Source organism: Pelecanus crispus, chromosome 3, assembly GCF_030463565.1.
Source record: "Pelecanus crispus isolate bPelCri1 chromosome 3, bPelCri1.pri, whole genome shotgun sequence".
Lineage (NCBI taxonomy): Eukaryota > Metazoa > Chordata > Aves > Pelecaniformes > Pelecanidae > Pelecanus > Pelecanus crispus.
The window spans coordinates 81,613,899-81,625,594 of NC_134645.1; the positions used below are offsets into that span (position 1 = coordinate 81,613,899).

Here is an 11,696-nt window from a genome sequence, read left to right on the forward strand (position 1 = left end):
TCAGGCTTACTGTACCTCTCAGAAGATCTTTCATCTTGGTATAGAATAAGGATTGATATCTTGGGTGGTACAGCTTGCAAAATGCCTTTATTCTGGAAAAACCAAAATAACTATATTGTCAGGCATTCTGAAGCAATTAGTGTGGGACTGGGTTTAGAATTATATATTTTGCCTAACACAAGTCCCAGTATCCAGTTCTGCAGCACGTCTCCATGTCTCCTGTGCTTCAGGACTGAGTTCCAGCAGTGCCCTCAAAAACTCCTGAAAAGCAGTCCCGCCCCTGGAGACGGCAAATGAGGTATGGAGTGCCGAACGTGGATATCTCCTCACACTTTGTTCTGAGATAAACACGAACATATACAATTTTAAAATCCATTGATTAGTCTGAGCTAACAGGACATCCTCCTTTTCTTTTAAATGGAAGTAACCGCTTTGTCAATAAAAACAGCACACCGGAGTCTCTTTTTGTAGTTTATGAAGTGGACACAGACTATTTTTGTTAATTTGTCTGTACACAGATACCTGACCGATTTGGTGAGGCACTGGTACAATCTATCTTCAGTCTATTAAGGGAGGACATACAATATAACCACAGTATTTACTGCGCCAGAAGCTAGACCCTTACATACGCACAGGCTACAGCTGGAAGAACCTTCTGTTCCACTTGTTACACAGGTTTCCTACTCTTTAAGAAATAATGGTAGCAGTAAAATATTTAGATTCAAAGAGTGCTTGAAATTGCAACCCGGGGTCTGAAGTCTGAGCAGTAGTGGTAAGGCAGCTCTGAACAAGATGGGATCCTAACTCCTCAGCCTTTTACCCACTGTTCCCATCATCTGGAAATACCTACAGCCTTCTTTACCTTTCCTTCTCTCACCCATGATTTTTTTTTTAAATAGAAAAGCCTGATTTTTTTAATAAACAAGCGGTTCTCCAGAGTAACTGCAACTCAAGCTCTGCAGCCCTGTGCCAGTCCCTCAATGCCAGAACACGCCGCCGGCACCAGACAAAGACTCCACCGCCTGTAAGACCTAAACGAGGAGGGGAAACAAAGCTCGGGGGTCTGTCCAAGGGAGGCCGGCAGGGCCCCAGCGCGCTGCTGCCAGCACGGCCCCGCCGGAGCTGCCCCAGCAGCCCGGCTCGGGGAGGGGAAGCGGAGCCCTCCGGGAAGCGGGGCCAGGAGCCGAGGGGGGGGGCAGCGACTTTCGGGGCGGTGGACACGGAAGGCGGGAGCAGAGGTGTGGGGAGGAGGAGGGGGAAGGCGGCGGCGGGGCGTCACGGGAGCCCGCGCTGCCATAAAAAGGCCGGGCGCGGCTGAGGGGCCCATCCCTCTCGCCCGCAGCCACAGCGGCCGGAGCAGCAGCGCGGCGGGACAGCAGCAGCAGACGACGACGACGACGGGCATGGGGACGGCGCTGGCGGCGCGGCTCGGCCTGGGGCTCCTGCTCCTGGCCCTTCTCCTACCCACGCAGGTGAGCCCCGGAGCGGCTCGGCGCTTCCCCACCGCCGTCCCGAGTGCGAGGGAGGGGAGAGCAGCCACGCCGAGAGCCCCCCGCAGCCTCCCCGCCTGCCTCGGCGCCCCGCAGCCGCGGCCGCCGCCTGAGGGGCGGGTTTCTCCTGAGGGGCCGTTGGGCGGGGGGCCGTTGGGCGCGCGGCCGTCAGGGGTGCTGCCGCCGCCATCTCGCCGCCCGGAGCCCACCGTGGTGCCCCGCCGGGCGGCCGTGGGTGGCGGGGCGGCTCCTCCGCCTCTGCCCCGGGGCGGCGGCGGGGCGAGAGAAACGAGCCCGGGCAGCCCCGGCTGGGGAGGGGCCGCCCCGCCTGCGGGTGGGCTCGGCCCGCCAGCCCTTCTGGCGGCGGGGGACGGGGGCTCGGAGGGGCTCGGGCGGGCGGCGGGGACGAGCCCAGCGCCCCGGGATGGCGGTGGCCGTGCCGTGGGGTATCCCGGTCAAATTAGAAAACCGGAGTTGGGAGTTCGCCGCCTTTCTTCCCGTGGGGTCCTCGAGAGAAAGCCGCGGTGTGAGCGGCGGAGGAGCGTTCATCCCCCCCGCTGAAAATCCGGGCAACGAGCCCTCCCAACCCGACTTAGCTCCGGGTTTTACAGCCGGAGGGCAGCGAGACCCTGCTCTGAATCTCCCCCGAAGCGTATGGGGCTTTGGGTCCGGTCCTAGGGCTCGGCCCACGGCAGGAGTGGGAGGTTTGGGGGCTCGAAGCAAAGGCGTCGGTCCCTTGCTGCTGTGCCGGCCAAATCTTACCCTTGGTGCAAAGGTAACGGAGGCAGTAGCCATTTGCCATTCTGTAAGCAGTCCGGCCAAGTGGTGCTTCCAGTGCCGCATCGGTGTGTTGATCCTAGAGACCACCTTTAGAAAAGGGTCAATAACGCGGTATCATAAAAATAAACAGCAAAGGGGTGGCTGGAGATGGTTTTAAATATTCTTCCCCCGCCCCCCCCCCCCCCCTTGGTTTGTAAGGAAGGGCGCTATCCCTTCTCCATTGCGCTCAGTGGAGTCTTGCCTCTGGCAGCGATGAGAGCAGGATCGGACCTTTTGGGTTACGGGTATTTGCCATATGCTCGTTAAGAAGATCTGTCTGGGGTCCCATCTACCACGACGTTGTGGATCTTGGCTCTAAGCCCTTCCTCCCCCCCCCAAAAAAAAAAAATATCCAGAAACTAGGCTTTCTGTTTAAAACTAAGAAAACTTTAAAAATATATAACCAAGTGTCAAACAGTGGTGGAGACTCTGTATGAAGACCAGAAAAATTCCAGGGTGGCTGGGACTTGCCTCATATTCAGCTTGTAGGTTATTAACTCTGCAATTCATTATTGATCACTTTCAGACTGGTTTCAACAGAAACTTTCACACAGTGATTTTTATCCTGCAGTCCTAAATTGCTTCCAGCATGTTCCTGGTGCCAAAAACCCTAACTACCAGAAGCTTTACACCATCCTGATATTTTTCTATTATATGCTTTTTTTTTAGTAGAAAAGACATAAAAAAAATGCTCACGCAATTTTCTAATAAATTTAACATTGACTTCATGGCTTCAGCATTGAGGGACTATAATTATTTTTTTCTGCTAAAGAAAATTAATTTTCTCAGCAGCACTAGAAACATGAGAGAATAAAGACACCTTTTATGGAGACCATAATTTATTAAACTAACTGCTCTGGTTTAAAAGATGACATTTGTTTTTACTTCAGCTAACTATCAGAGCTTACCAGAGGACTCTGGTATAACACAAGTTTGCTGCCACAGAGCTGAAGCCAAGCTTGCGAAACTATGCTCATTTTTTGGGGAGCAGATATGTGATTCTTGCCCTTGTTTTTCATCCTCGTGTATCACATGCTTTTTTCACTGATGAAGAGAAAACATTAGCTTAGCTTTGAAAGTTTTCTTGTGCATGTGTAGGAAGTAGCTTGATACTGAAGTTATATAGGGTGCAAATGTTTATGTTCTATCCCTATAATGCAGAGTTATGGGGGAAAAAATTGTATTTTTTGATTTTGCTTTCTGTCAGCATTTTTTTTTTAGTTTGCTAATATTGCATGGGCTTTCCACTGCATTTCCTATTTGTATGCTCTAGCATGCCGATAGGTTATGATTTAATCAGTACAGTTCCATTGTGTTAAGTTCTGCAGTTCAGTACTACCACAGCAAGATAGGAGCTGAGAAAGGCTGAAATATTAAGTCCACTCACATAAGCCCCACCATTGCTTGAAAGGAATCTCCCAGAAACAGTGTCAGTAGGTTCTTCACCGTTGTTTCTTCATATTTTTTTGTGGCTCAGTCTGCAAAGACAATGAATTCATGCGGTTGACTGAAAGTCTTGTTTACCCTAAGATTTGTCTTTGCGTAGCTTTACATTTGCATTTTTGTATTGGTGTGAGGTTTTTTGAAACCTACTTCTCAATTCTATCTTTTGTTTTAGTACAGGGTTTTTGATAAAGTGATAGGTATGCAACCACAGAAAAACATTTAGAAAAATGTTAGATTTATTTGTTTTAACAAATCCCATGCGTGCAATTCAGAATGTCTTTGTCCTTAACTGCACAATGAGAGGCATGAGCAATTGTGTGTATGGTATCTGAGTACTGTAACTGAGTGGTGCTACGCATTGTTCATTACTACTAATTTGTCTTCTGATTTAAAAAAACAAACAAAAACCCCACAAAAAACCTTTTTTGTTATTCCCCTCCCCCCCCGCATTCTAGATCTACTGCAATTCCAATGGAACAAGTCCAACACCTTCAAACAATTCTTCTTCAGCAAGTTCCGTTTCTCTGTCAACTGTCACAAATTCAGTGAACAATACCACCGCTCAGGGACACGGAAATTCCCTTCAGTCAACCACAAGTCTTCTCTTCATTCTCTCAGTTTCTCTTCTGTATTTTTGCTGTTAAGAGACTCTGGCATGGAAATGGCTACCACTCCCCACCCAGTTTCCTGAACCATCTGAGATGATCTCCGACCCAGCATGAAAATAAATCAGTCCAAACTCTACATCAAACCAGCTTGGTTCCACTCCATACTCAAATTAGTACCAGTCTGACCTAGAGAAGCACTCAGTATTCTGACTTTCCAAAGGTGACCAGTATGAAAAGACCGACTTCAGCAAGGAGGTAAAATGGTGAGCTCTTTCAACAAATGAGTTGGAATTTGAAAAACAAGGTGGAAGCAAAAAGAGACAGTATTGACAGCCCCTGATTTAAAGCTGAGAAGAAATGCAGTATCTTGTAATAAGGATGGATGATAACGCTCTACCAAGACAAAAGGCTAGAGGCTTTATCTACTATTTAGAATAAGGACTTGAAGATATTTTATTTTCCATTTAAATTCATTAAAGCAGACAGGCTCATAGAACCACTAGAAAACACAGAAAAGCTCGAGTGGTTCTGTTTCTCACGCAGCCTACATGGTTATCACCTATGGGTAGTAGGATGTATACAAAAGAAACAAAATACCAGTGAAAAGGGTTTCTTCTAGATTTCATTTGTATGAAATTGTTACAAGGCTAAAATAGAATACCAAATTTTTGTAAGAATCCTCTTAACTTCTCAGTCCTAACCGAATGGCTAGCCAGGCAGGGCTAGTTTGAAATAGCTGAAACCCACCAGTTTTCATAAGAGTTGAATTATTTATGGTGGGAATTTGAATTTGACATTTTACTTAAATTGTTTCTATATTAAACCATATGTGCCAGAGGATGGAAGTGTGGAAACATTGGGAAGAGTACCAGGAGCTTTTTGTAAATGAAGTTCAGACAAAAAAAAAAAAAAGTCAAGGGATAAATGTCTCCTCTTTCCCCTATTTCTCTTCCCAAGTTCTATAAGTTGTATAATTTTTTTTTTGCTCCTGGAACTGTTTGTTAATTATGAAGGATTTCTGGAATCTTTTGAGTAATGTTCTAGTGCTGCTTCTTTTTTTTGGCACAAGATGAATAACTTTTTGTTTTTTTGAAGAGTTTTAATTGTAATAGTTTACTTTAAACATGGGCTAATATTTGTGGTGGGGAGAAGGAATGGGGAGAGGAGAGCAAAACGCCAAAAATAAGAAATTAAATGATCAGGTGTTTGGAATATGAAGACTGGAGTCTTAATTTAATTACTGAATTTAAAAGTTACCTTTGTAAATACTACTTTTTTAAAATTTTCTGAATCAAAATTGCTACACTTGCACAGATTGTTTCTGTATCATCCAACACTTTAGCTAATAGTATCTGGTACTTGATCAAAGCAAGCTTTGTTGAGGTTCAACTACCTTGATGATAATACCTTGTCAGAGAAAAAAAAATGTTGATATGATCACATGTGTGTATACATGATCATATCAGTGTGTAAAGATATTTATCTTAGTATAAGATCACATCAACCATGAGTGGCTCTCTAACTTCTTTTTTTTTTTTTAAATACACATCTGTCTGTCAGTTACATTACCACCAATCCAGAATATCATATATTAATAGCAAACTAACGCAAATTCATGTCAGTGAGTGTACATGGACATTTCCTTATGCCTATCATTTGTATCCAGTAAAATGTTAATGATTGTATTTTTGTGTTTGTGTAATTATGCTTTGATTTATTAGCTACTGATTTTCATTGGAAAAAACTAAATAAAACAGTGGACAGGCAATGCATCCTAGATGCACTTCCAGAAACTTCTACAAAAACTTGTAACTTGCCTGCATAAAGCAAATGAACTGTTAAGCAAGACAGTATATGTGATTAAAAAAACCCTCAAAGTCTAGAAATGCTGAAGTGTAATTAGTTTTATTTCTCTGTAAGGTTTAGTGACACTGGGAGTCTGGATTCCGTTCTGAAATCAGTGGGTGAGATTTGATTAATATCTCTAGTAACTGTAGTAAGTTTTCCATACTTACTACAGCCTCTTCCCTTTCAAAGTATTACTGTGGTTTCATTTTAGACAAACAGTGCTTAAATAGAGTTTTCCTTTGTTGCTTACTGTGGCGGTGGGTTATTTTCCTTACAATGGCTAAAGCTGTTTTTTCAGCTTCTGGTTATCAAGTATGTGAATTAACTGCTTGAGGTTTCTGACTCCACAGCCTACATTAATATAATAAGAATATATTAATAATACAAGTTTCACCATGCTTGATGAAAGGCTGGAAGAGGTAGGAATTTGTGCAATATTTTGCTGAAAAGCAAAAATTACCTGGATGAGGATTCAAAAACAAATAGTTACAGTTCATGACATTCCAAAGTTGTGGCATTGTTTTTCAGGTGTACTCCTTTCTAACAACACTTAAAGGCTCAGTGATATTCTGAGTGATTATCTTTACTCCCTAGATGTGGAGAAATGCATTTATAAACGCCAAGCTACTTAGGCATGCTGCACCAGGGTCTGCATTTTTCAGTGGGAAAGAGGCCCCCGGAGAGGCCTCCTGAGGCTCCGGAGGGAACGCGGCGCGGCAGGCCTTTGATTGTGTTCCTTTACTTTTCCAGTAGGCTGAGCAAACTGGAGGAGCGGAATGGGTTTATCAAAGCTCACCATTTGAATATATCTTGGAATCTGCAGGGAGTATCAGAGCACATTGTTCCCTTGTTTAGCTTCTCTCTGAACGCTCCAGAAGGAAGTAAGAAGATAAAATATACCAACCATTACCTGGCAGCGTATAGTGGGTTTTTTTTTAAAAAGCATAAAACTGAAAATAGAAAGACTCTCTCCAAAGAGAGACAGAGAACAAGAAAGGCTGCAACAGTGGTCCTTAATTCTATGATGTACCAGTAAAATAAATGAAGCATAGGAATATGAAGTTCTTGCTAAATATTCAAATTAATTGGGATGGTTGGCTTAATAGGTGGCATGCCTTTTGCTTTTTAATAGCATTGGAGCTTATTTAAATTTTCTTGAGTTTTTGAGTTTTCACCAGACCAGATGAGTGGTTTAGAAAATCGATCTGGTAACCTTTGTTCCGTTCTGTTCCATCACAAAACAATGGAATCGGGGATGAAGAGATGCACCCAGGGAAAGAGGGCATGATGGATTTATTTAATGAAATGGGAAGGTGGGAGGGAAGGGAGGAGAATAGAGCCTACACACTTCACAACTAAATAAATTTTTTAAATTGACACCTTTAATAACGGGAAACAGCTCTTAGCTATGCCTCTCACTTTCACAAATCTGCCCAGCTGGACTGTGGCTGGATAACGTATATTGCAATGCCTCTGAAACAATTCTGCTTCCGTTTGATGCATGGCACTGCTTTTGTTGTAAACATGCTAGCCACATACGTCCTGAACAGAGTATAGTATTATTATTTGAATGAAATAGCCTAACATGAGCACTTAAGAATTTGTGTGCAGCCTACTGTTCCTTCCTCCACAACAGCATGTTCTGAATAGCCCTTAAGTATTTTTTTCAAATTGCAGTTTTCAGCGGGTTTAGAAATCTGCAGGGACTTTGAATGAACAACTTTCATTCAACAAAAATATCCACAAGGTGAAGTATTTTGGGCCAGATCCAATGCTGTTATACCCATAAGCTTCTGCTAGCGGCTTCCTTGTTTTCAGCAAGATGAAATCATGTACCCCGAGCCTTTCTCCGCGTGTGGATGGCAGCGTGCATGGTGCTGCTGTATTGTGCTAGGGACAGCCCTGCTTTGTCTATGTGGAGACGTGACATTATTAACGTCTCAATAAATGACTTTTCAAATGAACTCAGGACTATTTTGACAAGCCTTCCCCAGCTTTTAGCCTAATCCCTCAAACACTTAGGATTTGCCTGTACAATGCGAATACTCTCAAGCTAGCCCGAGATAGTAGCGTACTCCCTAATGTCATTAGTACAGTATTTCATATGGAGTCATTTCTCCCGAGAGTAGTTCTTACGCAGCCCGTTGGCCCGTGGAAGGGCTCATGAGAAGAGGCACTTGCAGGGCCAGGCTCTTTGTCGTGCATCTTTCCAAGTCAGCATTTCCCTGCGCTCAGGTTACATCAGGCTCCACAGCAGAGCTCACAATGACACCTTGTATCTGAAAGCGAGGATGTATACAAACGTGCATATATTAGAGGCAGTTTGGAGTGATTTGCATTTTGTGTGCATTCAGGCTTCATAGGGATTTGATTTCTCATACATGACTGAAATGATTTAGGTAGCAGGCTTTAACATCCAGCAACTGTATTGTAATGGATACAATTGGGAACGTTTCTTGGTTTTGCATTAAAGATAACTTTGAAATAGGATCTGTCAGCTCTGCCTCTGAGCAGCACAAAGCTCTTCATTACAGAGCGCACATTACATTTTATGCGCTGTACAGGTCTACCATGCCCCAACAGATGAAGAGGTGAGTTATTTTAAATCCATCATTTTACCTGCAGCAGTTCAAAAAGCAGCACTAGGCTTTCTGCAATATGTGCTTTAAGATGTGGTGTTTTCGTCATTATGCAGTAGCCTTGGGAAAGATACTTGATCCTTACTTTGCTTATCAGCCTTCAGTTTTCCAAGTGAAGCCCTCAGCATCCTGCTCATGAATGCATAATTGCTCTGGTTTAGTATTCTTCAAAATGTCCAGAATGAATGACCTGGAGACCAAGAAAAAACATGATCAAATTGATACAGCCCAACCAAAATCCTAAACTAACAAAATCTCATCTATAAAGGGTCATTCAATTCTCTCTTGAATCCAGCAATACACCCTGCAATGTATGTGTTACAAATACATGAATAAAATATTTTCAAGCTTTTCAGAAGCAACCCGAGACTCTTTCTTTTACGTTTTCAGCTTAGCAGGAGCTATGCTTTAACAACTGATGGACGTACAATATAAAAATTGAGCACGCAGCAGAATTAAATCGTGGTAGCTTGGCTTTGCTGCATAAACTGAATGATCACATTCCACCAAAATCCCTCTTGAATGACCTAGTGTGAAAAGTATTCTTTATATGGTACAAATTATTAAAGGAAGCAACGCCTCTGTAAAGCAATTGTTGTTTCCCTCTTTTCAACAACTCTCACTGAAAACACAGCGTGGACTTTTTTTCAGATCGCTTAGTGTGCATAATTTAGACTTAAAGTCTGTGTTCATTATACTGAAATATGTAAACTTCACATGACAAAACCTGTAAATTTTTTCTGCTGAATTATATAAAACGCAAATGTTTTTTGAGGAGTAAGACTGGACTTTGAGACCAGAGGGATATATACACCAGACTACAATAACAAGTGCACATTGTCTGATTGATTAGAGAGGTTGAGTACATACAGCTAATTATAGCATTCAGAGCCACAATAGCAAAGATTAAAAAACAAATTTAAATTGATAGAAACCGTGTTTTGAAGACCATCATTGTTTTAGGAGTGAGGGAGAATTTTGTCTGCAGGTTACCTGGTAGCTGTTTAGTGCATTTTCCCTTAAGAGGCCAGTCTGGGACATGTTAACAGCATGAAAACGGACTCGATGGAGTCTTTGCTCGAACATGGCAGTTCCAGTGTTTTAGTGCTTAGGTACAAAGAAGATTTTAAATAATGAGCAAGAAGAGTCCTTTGGCAGGACTGTGAGAGTAATGCAAAGACGTGATGGCATTATTATCCTGAGACATGATGATGAGATTTGCTGTCATGTATCTACTATATCTATTATCTACAAATTTTTTATATGTTTTCTAAAACTTGCTGGCATTTAGTGTCTTTTTATAAGTTTCCAGCAGTATCTTCAAATTCCTTTTTAAGACTATTCTCACTACTCTGATTTTGTTATCTTTTTTCTTTAGGGGACTAATGGAAAACTACATGCAACGCAGCACATTTTTTCAACTTGGAATTAGTCATTGTCTCCTTTCCAGAATTCTCAGGCTTCCGTAAGGTGTGCCCTCTTGCAAAGTACTGCCAGTAAATGAGCCAATGTGAAGCATTACCAGGATGACAGACTTGTTTTTTTTTCCTGCCAGTCTGTGTTTTTACTAAAATTAAAGTATCAAAACATCACTCAGTCATTTTCAGGACACAATGCAATCTCCACACTAATTTAGCCCTGTTAATCTGGCACTGATCTAAGCCCTCTGCCACAGTTTCACAGTAAGCAAAAGCACATTGCTAACATGGTGGAGGAACTGGATGACAGGTAAAGCATCTACACAAACTCCTGTGACCTGTCCGACATGTCAGCTTTGATCCCAAAATGTGTGATCTAACACGCTGGCTATTTGTGGATCTTGCTAGGTAGCTGATAGGGGGGTCTGTGACTTTAATTAGTATTTCAGCGTGTTTACATTTAGCAGGTCTGTTCTTACTCAGCAATGCAGGCTGACATTGTTGAACTTCTACTTCACTCCTTTTTTTTCCTCCAGTCTTATATCATGTGTTCCTCAGAGCAGAGGCAGTCATTGCTGAGTGTCTGCAAAACTCCTACTAGGCATTAGCTATTCGTCAGCAGGTTTCACACTGCCTTCCGTAACAGCAGTAATTAAAGCCCGGGTCTTCAAAGGTAATTTGGTGCCTGACTTCTAATTCTTATTGAAATCAGTGTCCTTGTGGGTTGTAGTCTGACTGCCATGTAAAATTAGTCTACGATACTGAAAGCTTTTACAGACCTCATGGGAGCTCTGCTTATTTTTCAGGGAAACAACAACTAAGCCCCTCTCTTTTTTGTTTTGCTTGCCTGCCTGCTTGTTTTCTATATAACCTGTGATTGGTATGGCAGAAGCAGTGTTCGGAAATATCTTTCCATCAAGGAAATATCTTTCCATCAAGGTGGTGATGTCCATCCCTGCTACAGCAGGATGAAAGATTTTCTGGAGTTCAGTGCTGCCTGGTCTCCATAGCCTGCCTGCACTCTTGCCATGGGGAAAGACCTGTCCCAGGCTCCCACATGCAGCAGTCAGCACCATCCCAGAGCAGCCACGCTCCTTTGGTGGTTCAGCCCAGGGATGGCTGGGGGCCTCCGTCAAGCCCTAAGCTTGCGCTTGAGCCGGTCATTGCACTGAAGACCCGAGTGATGGGTTTATACTGATTTCTGAGAAGACAAGAGAATTTCTGAGAATGTTCTGAGAAACGTTCAAGGTCAGGTTGGATGGGGCTCTGAGCAACCTGATGTAGTTAAAGAAGTACCTGCTCACTGCAGGGGGGGTGGGCTAGATGATCTCTAAATGTCCCTTCCAACCCAAAGCATTCTATGATTCTGTGATTCTAAGGAAGGGCTGAGTGAGAGGCTAATGAATGGAGAATCTGGAAAATGTCATT

The 11,696-nt window shown here is 43.2% G+C and overlaps 1 protein-coding gene across 1 annotated transcript; it reads left to right on the plus strand.

Annotated features, from left to right (window-relative positions):
- The first annotated feature begins 1,403 nt into the window (after positions 1 to 1,403).
- On the plus strand, positions 1,404 to 4,399 carry CD24 (CD24 molecule). Its single transcript, XM_075706611.1, has 2 exons — positions 1,404 to 1,472; positions 4,211 to 4,399. The coding sequence occupies exons 1-2, from the start codon at positions 1,404 to 1,406 to the stop codon at positions 4,397 to 4,399; spliced, it is 258 nt and encodes an 85-aa protein (XP_075562726.1).
- The last annotated feature ends 7,297 nt before the right edge of the window (positions 4,400 to 11,696 follow it).

Coding starts and splice junctions, on each gene's coding strand:
- CD24 (XM_075706611.1), top strand. CDS start 1,404: ATGGGGACGGCGCTGGCGGCGCGGCTCGGCCTGGGGCTCCTGCTCCTG. Junction 1,473..4,210: donor CCCTTCTCCTACCCACGCAG/GTGAGCCCCGGA, acceptor CCCGCATTCTAG/ATCTACTGCAATTCCAATGG.